Source organism: Salvelinus namaycush, chromosome 28, assembly GCF_016432855.1.
Source record: "Salvelinus namaycush isolate Seneca chromosome 28, SaNama_1.0, whole genome shotgun sequence".
In the NCBI taxonomy this organism is placed as follows: Eukaryota; Metazoa; Chordata; class Actinopteri; order Salmoniformes; family Salmonidae; genus Salvelinus; species Salvelinus namaycush.
The window spans coordinates 9,579,275-9,601,004 of NC_052334.1; the positions used below are offsets into that span (position 1 = coordinate 9,579,275).

At 45.8% G+C, this 21,730-nt stretch overlaps 1 protein-coding gene across 1 annotated transcript in view; it reads left to right on the forward strand.

Moving 5' to 3' along the window:
* Positions 1-20,966, forward strand: part of LOC120023033 (tau-tubulin kinase 2-like) — a 52,100-nt gene extending 31,134 nt beyond the window's left edge. The window contains exons 10-15 of the mRNA XM_038966983.1: positions 11,677-11,903; positions 12,242-12,830; positions 17,403-17,765; positions 18,813-19,101; positions 19,621-20,200; positions 20,468-20,966. Of these exons, the coding sequence (XP_038822911.1) occupies positions 11,677-11,903; positions 12,242-12,830; positions 17,403-17,765; positions 18,813-19,101; positions 19,621-20,200; positions 20,468-20,966 (2,547 nt within the window). The remainder of the gene's footprint in view (positions 1-11,676; positions 11,904-12,241; positions 12,831-17,402; positions 17,766-18,812; positions 19,102-19,620; positions 20,201-20,467) is intronic.
* The last annotated feature ends 764 nt before the right edge of the window (positions 20,967-21,730 follow it).

Sequence of the window (21,730 nt, forward strand, 5' to 3'; positions counted from 1 at the left end):
ATTTATCAACTGGTAATTGAAACGTGCTTCCTATTCACCATTCAAGTGCATAGGCAGCGGCAGGCTTCAGCGTGTCACACACCACTTTGCAATGAGCTGGAGGCATTTTGTAAACATGTACTTCATTGTTTGAAACTTTAAAGTTTTATTTGCTTCAAAGTAGCCTAGCCAAAATTATTTTCTAAAGACTTCCATATACCATTGAAACCATGTCGCCTATTTCTCTCATGTTCTTTTGGTTTTCAAATCAACTTTCTTTCATTGTCCGGTAGCCAAAGGCACAGTCATAGTTATATCAGCAGCCCATGATAGTTGTTGCATCTTTAGATCTCCCCTCTTTCTATATTTCTAACAGATATTTTCATCTCTGTCACATGTGTGGTGGGCTTTTGGCAATGGTGTTTTCCCGCTAACTGCATTACGGAACGAACATTTGCACGTAGCCTGCTGCCTTGTGTAGCCTGCTGCCTTGTGTAGCCTGCTGCCTTGTGTAGCCTGCTGCCTTGTGTAGCCTGCTGCCTTGTGTAGCCTGCTGCCTTGTGTAGCCTGCTGCCTTGTGTAGCCTGCTGCCTTGTGTAGCCTGCTGCCTTGTGTAGCCTGCTGCCTTGTGTAGCCTGCTGCCTTGTGTAGCCTGCTGCCTTGTGTAGCCTGCTGCCTTGTGTAGCCTGACACACAGAAAATGTGTGTCAGTCTGTTTCTTGTGAAAACAGTGAACAACTTGTGAACCTTTCTGAATTATAATATATACTGTGGAGCCAGTTTCCCCACCCCAGATTAACCCAAGTTCTGGAATAAAGTGCTGTTACGAATCCCTTTGGCCCGACAGTCTAGGGGGGATGGTAATGGGACCCGTAACACAACTCATGCAAATTATAGTAGTGAAAACGTAACAGTGAGAACAAATAACACAGACAACTTAATTACCGTCAAACACTAAATGTTTATTTATAAACACACGGTAAATGGGGGGGAGCAGGAAAAGGGGCTGAGCGGGACCCAAGGAATGAAAGAATAATAATTCAAAAACACCCCTAAGCTAGACTAGCCTACTTCACAAACAGCTAACTAACCAAAAATACAGGGGGTGGTCCGCCCAGTTCTAACTAGTGTTTTTAACAATGTTTAACTACGGGTAGTGTAGCCCAAGGGCGACTTGTCTGGTTACCCCCTTTTCCCACCATCAAACAAACACTCAAACACCATAACCAAAACAATACTCACAGGTGGGGACAAAGTGACATGTAGCTGCAAAACACACAAGCGATCTACAGACAGAAGGCATGTTACAAAGAGATTGAGCTCCTGAGAAACCAACTGACAGGGGTTTTAAACCAAGGGAAAGGGACTGTGATTGGGTAAGGGAAAAGGAGCAGGTGTCTTCCGATCAGCGACTGATTGATGACTGATTGGGGAATGATTATTGTTGTTAACTCGAAATGACACAACGACAAGGTTCCAGTTTAACAAAGTTTACTCAACTATATGAACACACTACAAGGTAGCCATTACACTCCAGGCTAGGTCCAACAACGAACAGACTTCCAGCGCATGCGCACTCTTGACTCCGTGATAGCCCCGTAATAACAGGAGTATAGGGATACTTAAAACATGAACTTAACAATCTCCCCCTTTTCTTTAAAGACAAATAAAACATCAACAACATAATTAAAGGTCCAAGTATTATTCAAGATCCCCATTACAAATGGGTTGTGTTACAGGCTGCCACTTTCCATTACTGAGAGCCTGTAGGAGCGAGAGCCTGTAGGAGCACAAGACCGGATGCTCCCTTTTTAGTCAGACAGTCAGCAAGCTGTTCCTTTGTGGTCGACCACAGAATCCGCTGGATTCTCTGTGCTTGAATAAGTTCCTTGATGCTGCTAATCTCAAAGTCTTTTCTCTGTGACAGACTTGGTTGACTTCACAGCATCAACTAATGAGTAGTTGTCAGTGACACAAACTACAGGTAGGAAGTGCCGTTTTGTCCCACCAGTGATAACCTAGCGAAGCATCACTGAAGACAACTAGTTTCAAAGAGTCATCTTTTCCAACATGCTGAAACTTTAACGTCACTTGTTGTGATTCCAGTTTACGAACAACTTTGTTTGCCTCATGAATGGTTTGTACAGTGGCGTGTTTTGTGTTAGATGCCAAGTTGCAACCATCAAACCAGGTCTACTCTGTCTCGCAGCCCATAAAATTTGTCCCATCTTTGACCTCAATTGACCAGCTTCAATTCCACAGAGGGGAATTCCTTTGTACGGCTCTTGAAGAATCCATGTGGATAGGTTGAAGATTCTTGATATAGCTCTCCTGTTGCATCAGTATTTTTCCATCAACTGTAATAAACTCTATGCCAACATAACAAAAATGATCATGCTCCTCACGGCCAACCTAGAAAACAGCTTTGAGGTGTGGAATCACAGTTGAAGCAAAGGTCTGTGAGCCACCCCAGATAAAGTCATCAACATGACAGGCAAGTACTCCAGTCACATTGCAGTCTTGATCAAGCCAATAGAAGACTGCAGGATCCACTTGTGACATTTTTCCACCTGTATTCAGCATTGTTGCCTTGACTTTGTTGTACCAGTAGAGTGATCCATCTGCCAGTCCATACACACACTTTTTTAGTTTCCACAGTGTTCCTTCACTTTTAGCTTCGGGCGGAGGTCGGATGTGAATGTCCCTTGACAGCTCTGTTCCCTGCAAAAATCCAGATTTGATGTCTATGGAATTAAGTTTCCATTTTTTCTGGCAGATCACTGACATCAGCAATCTGAGTGACTCTGAGGCCCATGTCGGTGAGTCTTTTGGGAGTTCTTTAGCAGCCAGCTCCTCAAAAACTCTAGCCACTAGACGTGCTTTGGGCACTATTCCAGTTAAGGATTCTTTAAGGGTACACACCCACCTTGTTGAGACGCACTTTTGGCCAATGTCTTTGACTTCCTCAAACACTCCATTTTTCCTCCAATTACTGAGCTCATCTAGCTTAGCTGAGTCAAATGACACGTCCTTTGTTTCAAGTACATCATCATTTTGAATGTCATTCTGTTTTTCTCGATTTTCCATTGGTTCAATTCTGATATTATCTACAAGTGGCAGGTCAGCTGACCCTGTTGTACCAGAAAGTGTAGCTGGTTCAGAGTACTGCAAGTTGTACCAGTTCTTGTGTTTTGCTTTTCCTGCTCGTCCAATGACGGTTGCTGTATGTGGAATACCACTTTCTCTGTCCGTGTATTTAACAGGTTGTCCAGTTTTCAGATTGGAACAACCATGTTCTCTTAACACATGTGGCTGTTGAATGTTTTCCTCATTTGAACGCTCAACAGTATTACCTGTGGCATGGTTGAAGGTCTCTGCTCCATTTCCTATGTCAGTTTCGGTGTCCATATCATTGGATGCGACATCTGGTAGGTTTGTGTCTGTTACTGTGTCCTTTTTGTCATTTTCATTAGGAGACTGATTCTCAGCAACAGCCCCTCTATCTTGTTGATCATTTACTTTCCGCAATCTTGAGTGATGCACCCTGACAATCATGCCTCCGTGCCTCACAAATATCACCACACCATCTTGACCAATGACTACTCCCGGTCCTTTCCACTCTTGACAGTCAACTCGTTTGTAGTACACTTTGTCTCCAGACTCGTACTTCTCATCATCATTATTCCCTGAACTGCTGAGTAACTTTTGAAGTCTGTTAACTGTATCATGTCCAAACTGTTTGTAAAGCTTTAACAATACTTTGTGTTTTTCTTTAGTGCTCATGTTCTCTGTGACTGTCAGAATCTTCATGTGCTCTGTGTCAGTCAGAATCTCATTTTTGCATGGACACTGTGTGATGTCTTTGTCTAAAATGTTTACACAATAGTGGCCTGAGGTAGTAAGTTCAAGAGTCACTGGTTGTTTAAACATCACTGCCTTGTCATTTTTTATGTCTAGTACAGCCTCTGCCTTCTTGAGGGAAGCTTTGCTTAATAGTAAGGGGATATCTGTAGGGACCACCTCTGTTTCAATGTGACACTTAGTCTGACCAATTTTTGCTGGTATCTTAACTCTCTTGGTAGAATGGACAATTCTCCCGTCTCCAAATTTGAAAGCTCTGTTGCTTGGTGTGTCAATCATATTTTGTACTTCCTTCATATTTAGTTCACTGACATAGCTATCAAGCCATTTTGCACCACACACTGTCCGTGTACATGCAGTATCAATCACAGCAGATCCTAAGGATTCAACTATAAAAATCTCAGTATCAGAAGCAGATTCATTTGAAAACAGTGTAATGTTACACTGCTCTATCTCTGTGTTTACATTTTCCTCTGTTAGTTTAACTTGTTCATTTTTATGAGGACAGTCTTTAACCCAATGGTAAGTGCTTTGACAAATAGCACATTTCGATCTCCTTCCATATGTGTCCAGTGGATTTGTGCCGGGAAATGGCGCCCTCTTCTGGTTATCTTGAGAACGTGACTTTTTGGCGCCTTTTCTGTGCTGCTCGGTGTAATATGCTGCGTCACTCACTTGCATTCCATCTGTTATTGGCGCGACAGACGTCTTTTCACCAAATATTCTTTTTAGTGCCGACTTCATAGATGCAAAAGTCAGCACAGTACAAGCAGTCAACGCCAACTGTTTCTCCCTACCATCTAGACAAGCAGTGTCTAGCAACTTGAACCCTAACACTGCATCTGGGAGAACCATGTCGTACTTGCGCATTCTATTGTACCTCTGTTCGAAATCAATGATGTAGTCCGCCATTGCAACCGAAATATCTCTCGTAACACTGTCAAAGTTTGAATATGCCTCGTAGGCACGGTCTTTCTCTTCTTTAAGAAATACAGAATCCAGTGCTGTGATCAAAGTTCCCATACCGTCATCCTTGTTCAAATCCTCAACGGATATCTCCAGTGCTGTATCTCTCGCTCTTCCCTCGAGCGATAATACCACCGCAAGTGCTTGCTTTTTCGCGTCCAGATTAGTAACGCGTGTCCAGATTCCCAGTTCATTTTTCCAACTTTCGTACGACCTCTTCTCGTCGAAGCGAGGTGGCACGTTGTAGTTAGAAGCCATCGTCTGCTACCAATGTTAACTCGAAATGACACAACGACAAGGTTCCAGTTTAACAAAGTTTACTCAACTATATGAACACACTACAAGGTAGCCATTACACTCCAGGCTAGGTCCAACAACGAACAGACTTCCAGCGCATGCGCACTCTTGACTCCGTGATAGCCCCGTAATAACAGGAGTATAGGGATACTTAAAACATGAACTTAACAATTGTCACCTGTGAGTAGGGGAGAAGGAGAGAAAAGAAATACACACAGGATACACACAGAACACTTGTATCCGTAACACTCCCACCCTTAAAAGCGCAACCCTAGGGATTGCGAACACATTTACAAAACATACAAACCATCATTATTTTTACACACGTGACAAAGCATCTGCTAATACATTTTCTGAACCCTTTTTGTGGCGGATCTCCAAATTATAATTTTGCACAATCAGGGCCCAACGCATTAGGCGCTGGTTCTGATTGTACATACGGTGGAGAAACACTAAGGGGTTGTGGTCCGTATATACAATCACTGGTAGGGCACTGGAACCAATGTACACCTCAAAGTACTGCAGAGCCAACAACAAAGCAAGAGCTTCCTGTTCTATTGTGGCATAACTTGTCTGACATTTGTTAAACTTCCGAGAAAAATAACACACTGGATGATCCACTCCACTCTTGTCCTGCTGCAGTAGAACAGCACCAGCACCTCTGGCACTAGCATCTACCTCAAGTTGAAACGGTTTTTCAAAATCCGGAGCAGCAAGTACAGGGGTATTACACAAGAGGGCTTTCGCAGATTCAAAAGCTATTTTACAATCCGGAGACCACACAAATGATTTAGCCGGACTGAGCAAATCGGTCAATGGAGCAACTACCGCAGAGAAATTTTGACAGAAACTACGGTAGTAGCCAACCATCCCTAAAAAGCGGCGTAGCTGTCGTCTGGTGGTAGGTGCGGGAAATGCAGTTATAGCCAAGACCTTGGCATCAACAGGGCGCACCTGTCCATGGCCGACCTCTTTGCCAAGATAAGTAACAGTAGCTTTTCCAAACTCGCACTTTGCCAAGTTCAGGGTTAGCGAAGCAGCTGCCAACCGTTCACATACTACCCTGAGAGAGTCAACATGATCTGACCACTCAGACGAATAAATCACCAGATCATCAAGATAAGCACTACAGTTGGGTACTCCAGCTAATACGGAGTTAACCAGTCGTTGGAAAGTGGCTGGTGCATTTCGCATCCCAAAAGCCATGACTGAGTACTGTAGGAAGTTGTCTGGGGTTACAAAGGCAGAAATCTCAGAAGCACGTGAAGTTAACGGAACCTGCCAGTAACCTTTTAAGAGGTCCAACTTAGTAACATACTTAGCAGCTCCAATAGTGTCGATACAGTTGTCCAGTCTGGGTAACGGGAACGAATCTGGCATTGTGACAGAATTAACCTTTCGATAATCCGTACATAACCTGGACGTACCATCAGGTTTAGGAACCAGAATGCAAGGAGAACTCCAAGGGCTTGAACTTGGCGTAGCCAGGTCATTCTCCAACATATGTCACTTCATCCCTCATTATCTTCCGTTTGGAAGCGTTGATACGATAGGGGTGTTGCTTGATAGGTGTAGCATTTCCAACATTAATGTCATGTTCCAACACGTTTGTGCGAGTAGGAACGTCATTAAAGAGACATGGAAAACTGTGTAGTAGCCTCACAACATCGTCGGCCTGTCCGTCCGTTAAATGAACCAGACCTGACTGGATAGACAACAGCATTTCTGAGTTGGGCAATCTAACGCACTGCTGCTGAGTATTGCGCAACTCTAATCCATCTCCCTCAACATTATCAATATGACAGTCCACTATCATAGCAGTAGAAGCAGCGGAGACAGCCGTACCTTCCTCTGTTTTTGAACTATCCACTTGGGTGATGGGTCGGGTGTGGTAGGCTTTTAACATGTTAATGTGGCACACACGAGATTGGCGTTTTCTATCAGGCGTTTGAAGCACATAATCAGTTTCACTTAATTTCTTCTCAATGAAGTAAGGACCAGAGAAACGAGCTGACAGTGAAGATCCTGGAACAGGCAATAACACCAGTACTTGGTCACCTGGCTGTAGTGGACAAGAAACAGCCTCTTTATCATAGTGTCTTTTCATGCTCCTTTGGGAGGAAGACAGAGCTTCCTTTGCAAGAGCACAGGCTTGGTGTAGGCGCTCCCGAAAGCGACTAACGTAGTCCAACACATTTTCATCTCCTGTACACAACTCTTGGGACAAAAACTGTTCTTTAAGAACTTTCATTGGTCCTCTCACTGTGTGACCAAACACTAGTTCAGCCGGGCTGAAACCTAGGGACTCCTGTACAGTTTCACGAGCAGCAAACAAAACTAGAGGAACTCCCTCATCCCAATCTTTCTCAGATTCCAAACAATATTTACGTAGCATAGACTTCAATGTCTGATGCCAACGTTCAAGCGCACCCTGAGACTCTGGGTGATAGGCGCTTGACACACGGTGCGTAATTGACAAGGATTTTAACACCTGCTTGAAAAGCTTGGACAGGAAATTGGTACCTTGATCACTTTGTACCACCTTAGGTAATCCGAATGTCGTGAAGAATTTAATTAAGGCTTTACTCACTACCGGGGCTGTAATCCTTCGCAGAGGAATGGCCTCGGGGTATCTTGTTGCCATACACATAATTGTCAACAGAAACTGGTTACCCGATTTTGTCTTCGGTAACGGTCCAACACAATCAACCACCACATGTTCGAATGGTTCACCTATGACAGGTATAGGACAAAGAGGAGCGGGAGGAATAACCTGATTTGGTTTTCCTGTTATCTGACATGTGTGGCAGGTACGACAGTACTGAGCCACATCTTGTTTTAAACCTGGCCAAAAGAAATGGCGAAGAATCCGATCATAAGTTTTTGTGATTCCTAAATGACCGGACCACTGGTGATCATGAGCAAGGGATAACACATTTTGTCGAAAGGCTGTAGGAATCACTATTTGGTAAACAGCATTCCAATCTCCGCCCGCGTCATCATGGGATGTCCATTTACGCATGAGGAGATTACCATCAATGAAGTAAGCCACGTTTTTCTTCTTTACCTCCTCCAATGAGACAACACTAGAAAAACATTTAGCAAGCTTGGTGTCAACCTTTTGGTTAGCAACCAGCTGCTCACGAGTGACTGGTAACTGTATTGCATCAGCAATAAGTTCAACATTCTTCGCTTCTTTCCTGGGCTGTTTGTCAGAGGTGATCAGCTTCCCAGAGGTAGCGCACAACCCATCCTCTTGATCATCCTCTTTGAACAGAACAGTGTTCGACAAATCTATTACGTCACTCTCTTGTCGTGCCTGAGCACGAGTGACAGCACAAGCAGGGAACACATGTGGATAACTCTGTGCCAGCTCATTGGAGAGAGAGTGGTCACTTTTATCCAATACTTCCAATACGGGTACTACCTTTCCTCCGGCAATATCGTTACCCATTATAAAGGTCACACCTTTTACTGGCAACATAGGACGTACCCCCACTCTGAATATTCCACTGATTAACTCAGAGTGTACTTTCACAAAGTGCAATGGCACTGGGACAAAACCCATTTCTATACCCTGAACTAACACACTGGAACCACAGTATGTATCGTCGGATAAGGGCAACACATCAGACAATATAAACGACTGCGCCGCACCAGTATCTCTAAGGATTTTAACCGGACGCTGAGACGCTTCGTCATTCGCTAGGGACACAAACCCCTCGAAAATGAACGGTTCATAACTACGGTCGGGAACTGGGTCTTTCAAAATACATTTACCCTTAGGCACCTGTTTCGTTTCAGACCTCACAACCGTACGAATTAGACCAACACCTGTTGGTGGCTTGGCACGAAGAGGCATCCCTTGTTTACGTTTTAGCAGGAAGCAATCATTAATCATATGTCCCACCTTATGACAATAGAAACAGGGACGCTCATTTTTCTGGCGTGCTTGATATACTGCTGGCCGACTAGGGCTATAAGTAGGCAATTCTGTAACTCTACTCTCAGTATAAGCCGAAAACACACTCTTGTGCGTCAACACAGACGCTTCTGACAGGGAGGATACTTTGTTCGTTTAGGTACACTACAATGCGTTCAGGTAAGCAATTTTTAAACTCTTCCAACAAAATTAACTCCCGGAGAGAGTTAAAATCAGTTACCTTGCTAGCAGCATGCCATTTATCAAACAGATTTCCCTTCTCTCTAGCAAATTCCACATAAGTCTTACTAGAAGACTTCTTATGAGACCTAAATCTCTGTCGGTATGCCTCAGGCACAAGCTCATAGGCGCGAAGAACAGTAGCTTTGACCACTTCATAATTTAAACTGTCTTCAAGAGGTAGCGCTGACAAAACCTCTTGGGCTTTACCAGTTAATTTACACTGAAGTAATAGGCACCATACCTCTTTAGGCCATTTCAAGGCTACGGCTATACGTTCAAATACACAAAAATAGGAGTCAACCTCTGACTCTCTGAACAAAGGTACTAAGGCAATCTGCCTACTAATGTCAAAAGTGTTGGGATCTCTAGTTGGTGAGGACGGCTCACTAACAGTCACTGCAGGAACGAAGGCTAGCCTCGCTGTCTCTGCCTCCAGTTCCATCTGGCGCATTTTTAACTCCATCTGCCGCTGTTCTCGTTCTTTTTCTGCCTCAATTTTACACATCTCCATTTTTAACTCCATCTGCCGCTGTTCTGCCTCAATTTTACACATCTCCAACTGGAGAGTCTCTCGCCTAATTTGGGCTCTCTCTTCCGCCTCCAGTTGGAACTGTATTGACCGGCCATCCCTCCTGGTATCACCGGTTGACTGTGGGGAGAGTGGATCAAAACGGGGCAATGTGGCTGGAGCTTTAGCCTCGCCCTCAGACACCACTGGGCTTAGAGGAGCAGCAACATCCCCTACAGGGGTAGTAGGCTCAGGCAGCGGTAATACAATCACCTGTTCTTCCAACAAAACATTCAACACTAATTGTTTAACCTCCGCTTTAACTACATTCTGTGGAATCAATACTGAATAATGGTCAGCCAAGGTCATTAAATCAATTCTACGACACCTATCAAAAACCTCCCACGAAGGGTTATCCAAAAAGGACTTCAAATCAAATGTAGCCATTTTTAAATACTACACAGAGCCAACAAATAGCAAACACCAATTCTACTTTAGATATAACGTTCAACACTGAACTAGACCACTAAAACAATCTGCACAAGCGGTATGGGTGTCAGTAATGACAGACCCCGGATGAGCCCCCACTTATGTTACGAATCCCTTTGGCCCGACAGTCTAGGGGGGATGGTAATGGGACCCGTAACACAACTCATGCAAATTATAGTAGTGAAAACGTAACAGTGAGAACAAATAACACAGACAACTTAATTACCGTCAAACACTAAATGTTTATTTATAAACACACGGTAAATGGGGGGGAGCAGGAAAAGGGGCTGAGCGGGACCCAAGGAATGAAAGAATAATAATTCAAAAACACCCCTAAGCTAGACTAGCCTACTTCACAAACAGCTAACTAACCAAAAATACAGGGGGTGGTCCGCCCAGTTCTAACTAGTGTTTTTAACAATGTTTAACTACGGGTAGTGTAGCCCAAGGGCGACTTGTCTGGTTACCCCCTTTTCCCACCATCAAACAAACACTCAAACACCATAACCAAAACAATACTCACAGGTGGGGACAAAGTGACATGTAGCTGCAAAACACACAAGCGATCTACAGACAGAAGGCATGTTACAAAGAGATTGAGCTCCTGAGAAACCAACTGACAGGGGTTTTAAACCAAGGGTAAGGGACTGTGATTGGGTAAGGGAAAAGGAGCAGGTGTCTTCCGATCAGCGACTGATTGATGACTGATTGGGGAATGATTATTGTCACCTGTGAGTAGGGGAGAAGGAGAGAAAAGAAATACACACAGGATACACACAGAACACTTGTATCCGTAACAGTGCACTTTCAATGAAGATTCTCCATTGAGAATATATATATTTTAAGCCTGCTGCCTGCTGCCTTGTGTAGCCTACTGCCTTGTGCACATTGCTGCGTTTATAATGTGAAGAAATAATAGTTTATCAACATTGTAAGCATTCTGATCTGTTCCATCAGCCTCGTTGCTTTTCTAAAGTCATTTTATGTAGCCTTGGACTACTGGTTGTATGAACTTGGGATCTATCATCACATAACTGTCCCAGAGTCTGTTTGGAATAGGCTGTTTCTTTCTCGCACAGAACGTCAAGCTGACCAATAGAATAGGTCAACTTTTCTACTATGGGAGATAGTAGATTGACAAAGGCTGGGGATTTTGCTGTACGTTGGCTGAAGAAAAGTACATGTGGACAGTCATTCTAACATCTCCAAACTGCGCATCGGAATTCAGTAAGAAGGACGCATCCCGTTGCATCCAATGGGTCCGGTACATTTCTCAAATGTCCAGTAAATGAAAATGCTGCCGGTCAAACGTCCGGTGCCATATTTTCCTAACGGAAACCCTGAAACACACACACCATGATGACTGAGTTCAACCATATATCACTCTATCCCTCGTTTCTCTCCCCTCTAGGCAGCAACAGAGGAGGAGCACAGCAACAACCAGGGGGGTCTCCAGAGCCCGTATGCCAACCTCAGCCTGGGCTCCCCTGTCCGGGTACACTCTGAGATGGTGGGGGTGTCAGGACAGGATGGTGGTAGTCCTCTCCTCAGGAAGCTCCGTAACATCCACAGCTTTGAGCTGGACAGGAGGCTGACCCTGGAGACCAAGCCCAGTCCTGAACGGTTCATGGAGGCGTGGTCAGTACCCCTACTTAACCCCCTGTCCTTCTATTCCTTCCATGCTACACTAACATAACAACCAGGGACTTGATTCTACTGCAATTCAGTCAGTTCAGGATATTAATCAAGATTAACCAAAGTCCCTATACAATCATTTAAAAGTTTGTTTTAATGATGAATTAGTTTACTTCCTAAACTGACTGAATTTCAATGCAATTGACCTCAACCCTGCTATTGCTAACCCTGCTGCTAACAACAACGCTTGTGCTACTATAACAGCCATCAATAGTACAATAACTACTATATTATAATCTGCCATCGCCTGACCTGTTCAATCGGTCGGTGTGTCTCTCCAGCTCAGGGAATCAGCAGGAGGGCTGTGGGCAGCAGCAGGAGAAGGGCCTGGCTGTACCCACTGGAGGTGCCACAGGACCAGGGCGTGGTGGCACTGACCGAGTCTGGCACAACGACGAGGAGTTCCTATCCGGTGGCGGTGCCAGCGGCTCACCCAAACCCGTCTCCCCTCACTCCCACAGGTCTCTGGAACAGGGCGAGGGGGCCCCCAGCAGCGGAGGCTTCGTGGCCCTCAACCTGAGCTCCGGCCAGGGGAAGGTGGACTCCAGGGAGTGTGTGATGATGGAGAGGCCCAGCGGGTTCCCAGGGACAGGAATGGGGGATAGAACTACGACCAGCCCCTCCAAGGAGGAAGAAGAGGAGCTGGAGTTGCTGGAGGTACCCCTGGGGGCAGGAGAGGGGTCCACGGTGAACCCCAGCCCTGGTCAGGTCCATGGGGACAGGGATGGGGATCTCCAGGGGCAACCAGGCGCCAGCGGACGACCCCCCAGGGTGGACAGGCTGGAGCTGAGTGTGGGACCTACGGGAAGCCTGCCCCCCGTCACCCCCTCTAGCCCTGCTGATGCCCTGGCTGAGGGAGCACTCACACAGGTACGGACCTCACAGACTAGTATTACATATCTCACTGTAAAACGTTTCACCCTTACATACATCACTGTAAAATACTTCACTATTACATATCTCACTTGTAAAACGTTTCACTATTACATACCTCACTGTAAAACGTTTCACTATTACATACCTCACTGTAAAATACTTCACTATTACATATCTCACTGTAAAACGTTTCACTATTACATACCTCACTGTAAAACGTTTCACTATTACATACCTCACTGTAAAACGTTTCACTATTACATACCTCACTGTAAAATACTTCACTATTACATATCTCACTGTAAAACGTTTCACTATTACATTCCTCACTGTTAAGCACTTCACTATTACATACCTCACTGTAAAACACTTCACTATTACATACCTCACTGTTAAACGTTTCAGTATTACATACCTCACTGTTAAGCACTTCACTATTATATACCTCACTGTTAAGCACTTCACTATTACATTCCTCACTGTTAAGCACTTCACTATTACATTCCTCACTGTTAAGCACTTCACTATTATATTCCTCACTGTTAAGCACTTCACTATTATATACCTCACTGTTAAGCACTTCACTATTATATACCTCACTGTTAAGCACTTCACTATTATATACCTCACTGTTAAGCACTTCACTATTACATTCCTCACTGTTAAGCACTTCACTATTATATACCTCACTGTTAAGCACTTCACTATTATATTCCTCACTGTTAAGCACTTCACTATTATATTCCTCACTGTTAAGCACTTCACTATTATATACCTCACTGTTAAGCACTTCACTATTATATACCTCACTGTTAAGCACTTCACTATTACATTCCTCACCGTTAAGCACTTCACTATTACATTCCTCACTGTTAAGCACTTCACTATTATATTCCTCACCGTTAAGCACTTCACTATTACATTCCTCACTGTTAAGCACTTCACTATTACATTCCTCACCGTTAAGCACTTCACTATTACATTCCTCACTGTTAAGCACTTCACTATTATATTCCTCACTGTTAAGCACTTCACTATTATATACCTCACTGTTAAGCACTTCACTATTATATTCCTCACTGTTAAGCACTTCACTATTATATTCCTCACTGTTAAGCACTTCACTATTACATTCCTCACTGTTAAGCACTTCACTATTATATTCCTCACTGTTAAGTACTTCACTATTATATACCTCACTGTTAAGCACTTCACTATTACATTCCTCACTGTTAAGCACTTCACTATTATATACCTCACTGTTAAGCACTTCACTATTACATTCCTCACTGTTAAGCACTTCACTATTACATTCCTCACTGTTAAGCACTTCACTATTACATTCCTCACTGTTAAGCATTTCACTATTACATTCCTCACTGTAAAAATGTAACCAATACATACCTCACTGTAAAACACTTTACTATTGCATACCTCACTGTAAAACACGTTGTTATTACATACCTCAGTGTAAAACATGTCACCTTTACATACCTAACTGTAAAACACTCCAATATTACATACAGTACCTCACTGTACACTTCACCATAACACAACTCACGCAGGTCAAGACATATCATGCAATGTACACAGTAGGATAATCCACCTTAACACAGAACTAGACACAGTAGGATAATACACCTTAACACAGAACTAGACACAGTAGGATAATACACCTTAACACAGAACTAGACACAGTAGGATAATACACCTTAACACAGAACTAGACACAGTAGGATAATACACCTTAACACAGAACTAGACACAGTAGGATAATACACCTTAACACAGAACTAGACACAGTAGGATAATACACCTTAACACAGAACTAGACACAGTAGGATACTACATCTTGCTGTAGTTTAAAGTAAAATGTGATCGTGATAACTTATGTCATGTGAGCTTGTTTCTTTGCTTGTGTGAGCTTGATAAAACGAAGGAAACTTCTCATACAATGGATTTGTTTGAGAAAGACTGTTGTTTAACTTCTTATGGCTGCATCCCGCTACCGGGATCGATATGACAGCAGCCAGTGAAAGTGCAGGGCGCCAAATTCAAACAACAGAAATCTCATAATTAAAATTCCTCAAACATACATGTGTCTTATATCATTTTAAAGGTAATCTTGTTGTTGATTTCAAATATGCTTTTCAGCGATAGCACTACAAACGATTATGTTAGGTCACCACCAAACCACAATAAACACAGCAATTTTTCCAGCGAAAGATAGCTTTCACAAAAAGCAGAAATAGAGATAAAATGAATCACTAACCTTTGATTATCTTCATCAGATGACACTCATAGGACTTTATGTTACACAATACATGCATGTTTTGTTTGATAAAGTTCATATTTATAACAAAAAATCTGAGTTTACATTGGCGCGTTACATTCACTAGTTCCAAAAACATCAAGTGATTTTGCATAGCCACATCGTTTCAACAGAAATACTCATCATAAATGTAGATGATAATACAAGTTATACACATGGAATTATAGATAAACCTCTCCTTAATGCAACCGCTGTGTCAGATTTCAAAAAAACTTTACGGAAAAAGCAAATCATGCAATAATCTGAGACGGAGCTCAGCACAATAGCCAAATTAGCCGCCATGTTGGGGTCAACAGAAACCAGAAAATACATGATAAATGTTTCCTTACCTTTGATGAACTTCATCAGAATGCAGTCCTAGGAATCCCAGGTCCACAATAAATGCTTAATTTGTTCGATAATGTCCGTTATTTATGTCAAATTAGCTACTTTGGTTAGCGCATTAGCGGTAAACAATTCCAAAGTCACAAAGCGCATCCACTATAACGTGACGAAATGTCCAAAAGTTCCGTAACAGTCATTAGAAACATGTCAAACGATGTACTGAATCAATCTTTAGAATGTTGTTAACATACATCTTGAATAACGTTCCAACCGGAGAATTAGATTGACTTCAGAAGAGCGGTGGAACGGAGGGCCTCCTCATGTGAAGGCGCATGTGAAAGCATGGTCAGCTCGTGGCAGTGATTACTCATTCCTGTCTCCTTCGGCACCCCTTCACATTAGAGTCATCAGACAAAGTTCTATTGACTGTTGACATCTAGTGGAAGCCGTAGGAAGTGAGAACTCATCAATATCTCTCTGTGATTTCAATGAGAGCTTGGTTGAAAATCTGCCACCTCAGAAACAATTCAAACAGGAAGTGGAACTTCTCAGGTTTTTGCCTGCCATATGAGTTCTGTTATACTCACAGACATAATTCAAACAGTTTTAGAAACTTCAGAGTGTTTTCTATCCAATACGAATAATAATATGCATATATTAGCAACTGGGACTGAGGAGCAGGCAGTTTACTATGGGCACCTCTGTGCACCTTTCATCCAAGCTACTCAATACTGCCCCTGCAGGCATAAGAAGTTAAAAGAGCACTTTAATTTGCATTATTTGCTCTTTATTTACAGCTTTCATTTGCTATCTTTAGTTTTTTTTCTGGGTTGACCCTTTCTCAAATGGTGCTATCTGAAGAAAGAGATAGTGATTCCTCTAAGGAGACGTTTGAGATCTCAGAATTCCTCCCACCTCTACACCCGCTCCCTTTAAGTTCTAAATATATGCTTTACTCCTCCCCCTCTCTCACCCCCACTCCTATCCACCCCTTTCTCCCACTACTCCTCTGCCATCCCACTCCGTCCTCTCTCCCCAACTTGACCTCTTAACGCTCCGTCCTCTCTCCCCAACTTTACCTCTTCCCGCTCCGTCCTCTCTCCCCAACTTTACCTCTTCCCACTCCGTCCTCTCTCCCCAACTTTACTTCTTCCCACTCCGTCCTCTCTCCCCAACTTTACCTCTTCCCACTCCGTCCTCTCTCCCCAACTTTACCTCTTCCTGCTCCGTCCTCTCTCCCCAACTTTACCTCTTCCCACTCCGTCCTCTCTCCCCAACTTTACTTCTTCCCACTCCGTCCTCTCTCCCCAACTTTACCTCTTCCCACTCCGTCCTCTCTCCCCAACTTTACCTCTTCCCACTCCGTCCTCTCTCCCCAACTTTACCTCTTCCCACTCCGTCCTCTCTCCCCAACTTTACTTCTTCCCACTCCGTCCTCTCTCCCCAACTTTACCTCTTCCCACTCCGTCCTCTCTCCCCAACTTTACCTCTTCCCACTCCGTCCTCTCTCCCCAACTTTACCTCTTCCCACTCCGTCCTCTCTCCCCAACTTTACCTCTTCCCGCTCCGTCCTCTCTCCCCAACTTTACCTCTTCCCGCTCCGTCCTCTCTCCCCAACTTTACCTCTTCCCGCTCCGTCCTCTCTCCCCAACTTTACCTCTTCCCGCTCCGTCCTCTCTCCCCAACTTTACCTCTTCCCACTCCATCCTCTCTCCCCAACTTTACCTCTTCCCGCTCCGTTCTCTCTCACCAACTTTACCCCATCCCGCTCCGTCCACCCCAATTTTACCTCATCCCGCTCCATCCTCTCTCCCTAACTTTACCTCATCCCGCTCCGTCCTCTCTTCCCAACTTTACCTCTTCCCACTCCATCCTCCCTCCCCAACTTTACCTCTCATCACCTCTCTTAGCTCCCTACCTCTCCTCCATCTCTGCCTGAGGAGGTGTTGGCCAGGATGTCCAGTCCCCTGCTCCTGCGTTCCCCAAGCCCGCACACCCAGACCCTCCTCACCACCCTGTCGGACCCCCTGCACCAGAGGGACCCCCCTGGGATGGGTCGCAGCTACTCAGCCGACCACCACCACCAGTACCTCCTCCATCCAACCTCCTCTTCCTCCTACCACGCCTCCCTACCGCCACCTACTCACCCCGGCCTCGGTTCCGCCCGTAACCAATCACCCTCCGGGCGCAGGAAACTGCCCGCTATCCCGGCAGGCGCCGCCAGCAGCAAGTTCCCTTCCGTTATACGCATCACACGCGCTCAACTCCAGCAGGTGATTGATCAATCCACCCCTGGGCCACGAACCAATCAGACGTTTCTATCTTAACCATAACACACCGCCTACCTAATTCCCTCCACTATTAGTTACTTACTGTCTTTTTTAAATAGTTTGGTTTGGTTGTTCTTTTTGTTTCCTTTTGCTGCTAGTGTGTTAGTTGTGCTGTGTTTTGTTGTGTTGTTGTGGTTGTGTTGAACAGTGGTGTTGTTGTTGTGTTGTTGTCGCCCGGGCAGGCTGCTTTCTCCAGAGAACAGCAGGCCATTGTGCTACAGACAGAGCATGCTCAGATCCATGTGTCCTGATGTCAGGGGAATAGTTGGGGTCATTTCCTTTACAATTCCTTTTCCTTTTCAGTGTGAATGAAATTGCAATTCCACTTTTCTTCATTGCAAGACAGGGACTTTTGTTTTGGTCGATTGTCTTTTGTTATTTCATTTCCTCCTGTGTTCTCTCTCTCTCTTTTTACTCAACCTGAACTGCTTTTTTTACTGACCCTGACTTCCTGTCTCTTTTGTAGGCCCCTGATTGGTTGAGTGAATGCTTTTGTTGTTGTTGCAGTACTGGGTTAAATACATGTGTCAAATACTTGAGTGGTGCTTGAGTAAGCATTCCAGGCACAATGGAATAGTCCCAAAAGTCCAAGCTAAATCAAACAGATGATAGATTTGACACAGGTCTGTCTTGTTGCGCTTTTTTGATACCAACTAACAGCTTGACTGACATTGCCTTGATGATGCTGTGACATGTAATGATCATGTTATGATCTCCATTCAATATTTTCACATGATCTCTTACAATGCAATAATTTGACTCTATTTATTTGTTAACCTGCCCTCTTTCTCTCGCTCTCTCTCTCTTTCTCTCTTTGTGTCTTTCTCCTTCCCCTGTCTCTCTCTCTCTTTCTTTCTTTCTTTCTTTATCTCTCTCTTTCTCCTTCTCCCCCCCCCCTCTCTCTCTCTTTCTCCCCCCTTCTCTCTCTCTGTGTCTTTCTGCTTCCCCCATCCCTCTCTCCCTTTTTCTCCCTTTCCCCTCTCTCTTTAGCTGACAGCTCAGCAGTCCCAGTCTGGCTCAGACTGTGCTCCACAGTGCCTACAACTGGAGAGACGAGGAGATGCCACAGCTGAGGCCCAGCAGCCCCAGGATAATACTGCTACCACTGACATCTACATCCTGCCCACCCCTAGCCAGCCTGGCAGCCCCACCAGCCTGGATGACCTCCTGGCAGATACCCTGATCAACGGAGGAGACACCCAGACCTACACCAAAGCCCACAGCCCTGTGCCAAGCCGAGCGTCCTCTCCTCGCTCCCCCCGTTCTCCTCGCTCCCCCCGTTCCCCCCGTTCTCCTCGCGCCCCCCGTTCTCCTACCTCCCCCCGTTCTCACTCCCCCCGTTCTCTTCACTCCCCCCATTCTCCTACCTCCCCCCGTTCTCCTACCTCCCCCCGTTCTCACTCCCCCCGTTCTCCTACCTCCCCCCGTTCTCACTCCCCCCGTTCTCTTCACTCCCCCCATTCTCACTCCCCCCGTTCTCCTACCTCCCCTCGTCCTCCTCACTACCCCCGTTCTCACTCCCCCTGTTCTCCTCGCTCCCCCCGTTCTCCTCATTCTCCACGTTCTAATTCCCCTCGCTCCCCCCGTTCTCCTCATTCTCCACGTTCTAATTCCCCTCGCTCCCCCCGTTCTCTTCATTCTCCACGTTCTAATTCCCCTCGCTCCCCCCGTTCTCTTCATTCTCCACGTTCTAATTCCCCTCGCTCCCCCCGTTCTCCTCATTCACCACATTCTAATTCCCCTCACTCCCCCCACAGCCCACTGTTAGGCCTAGTAAACGGCCATCTCTCTCCCCCAGCTAACGGCCAGGGAGACGGCAGTGGCAGTGGAGCCTTCCCAGAGCTCAAAGACCCAGAGAGTGACCAACCCCAGCCTGACAGGGGAGATGGGGTGGAGACCACTGACCAAACCCCAGCTCTGACCACCCCATCTCCGCCACCCAGCCCCCGTAAGGACCCCTCCCGCAGGCTGAGCCGTATCCCCGTCCTGCTGGACCTTCTCCCCACCCCTGGCTCTGCCATGGAGAAGCTGCTCCAGAAGAAAGCCCCCCACCACCAGGGAGGAGGCCACCACCCAGCCCCTTCTCTCTCTATCTCCCACCGCGGCCCCGCCGTGGCCTCGCTCCCCCACGGGGACCAGCTATCCTCCGCCTCAGACCGCTCTGAGAAGGCCGATGAGTCGTTCCTGGGCTCGCGCTCTGACTGCCAGGGGGATGACGGCCCCTCCCTCTCCTCCTCTTCCAGCCCCCTGTTCCGTAAGAGCAAGATCCCACGCCCTTTTAACCCTGCTAACCCGGCCCCAGAGCAGGAGAGTGCTGCACAGTACCTTCCACGCCCACCCCCGGGGAGACCACCCAGTCGGCTTGCAACGGAGGGCAGGTAATAAGACTCTTCATGATTAGCTTTAATGACAGGTTTATCTCACCTATCATGGTAACCTGGTTCCGAGTCTGTTTGTGCAGCCTTGCCAACTCCTATGTTCATTGTCATGCCAATGTTTGGGGTTAGCAAGACAGCACCAACAGATCTGGGATGAGCCTCTACTATCATTAACTGAATTACATTCATCTACATGTTAAAGGTATATCTAAAGTTCTAAACTCATTCTCCATCTTCCCAAAACCTCACCCCCTTCCTGCACCCAAGACTGAAGCGTTATAGGATCCGAGCGGGCAGCACAAGCGACTCAGACCTCCTGACCTGTCTGTCCCAGCTGATGCACCATGGTCAGGGTGGTGGTTCTGCCCGCGGTTCCCCCCACCACGGCCACTCCTCAGCCCAGCTTGTAGGCTCCCGGATGGGCATGTGTAGCCTGACCAGCTCCCCCCACCAACATCACCACCGGAGCTCCAGTGCCTCCCCACGCAGCTGTTCCTCTCTACAGCGCTCTGTCTCCTCCTCCCCCTCTCGCCACGAACACCGCGGGGGAGAGCGAGGCAGAGGGGTTTGTTTTGGTCGCTCCTGTTCTCCTCCCAGCTTCTCTGGGTCCCCCCCTCCTCCCCGGCGCTCCTACCCCCACCATCAGGAGAAATGCTGCGGCCGCCAGGCCCGCACCGGTTCCCACCACCACCACGCCCTCAAGTGGAAAGCCTGCAGCCGCGAGGAGAGAGAGAGGAAGTGCTCCAGCAAGCTGAGCAGCAGATAGTGGGTCACTGCTCTGGCCCTGGTCCTAGCCTGACCCATACAAACCTCTGGGCCCGTTTATTCAAGTGTTTCAGAGTAGGACTGCTGATCTAGGATCAGTTTGGCCTTTTAGGTAATAATGAGTAAGATTACATGGACAATCGTATTCATTATGACCTAAAAGGTTAGACTGATCCTAGATCAGTAGTCTTATTGTGAGATGCTTTATGAGTATGGCCTGGGAGTCAGTGTCGTTGCCACAGCAGAGGGTGGGATCAGGATGTTGATGCAGACCAAACGATCCTGCTCTGGATCAATGAAGACCTGAGGCTTCTGTCAGAGCATACTGAACATAATGTCCCCCCCTCTCCTCCCCTGTTCTCTCTCTCTCTCGTTCACTTGTAATCCTTCACACTTTCTTCTCTAATTCCTACCATTTGGTCATTGTTTAGTCACTATTTCATATGCCCACTTTAATAGTTCATACCTAATGCCAAAAGGATCTCTGTGCATTATACTGTGCTGTATAAGATGTTGGTGTTCTTACTGGTGGGGTGTTTCCCCTCATATCATCAGGAAAGTGAACACACTTAGCCCTCATTCAGAATACCCTAGGTCAGTTAGTGGATGAGCACTCATTTATTCATCACTAACCAATTTAATATAGACTCTGTTTCCTCTGTACTGACCTGGGGAGTGCAAGGTATAGCAGGTCTACATTTATGGCCATGAAGCTCCAGAGAAATGTACACTACCTACAGAACCTATTTATTTACATCTTGACAC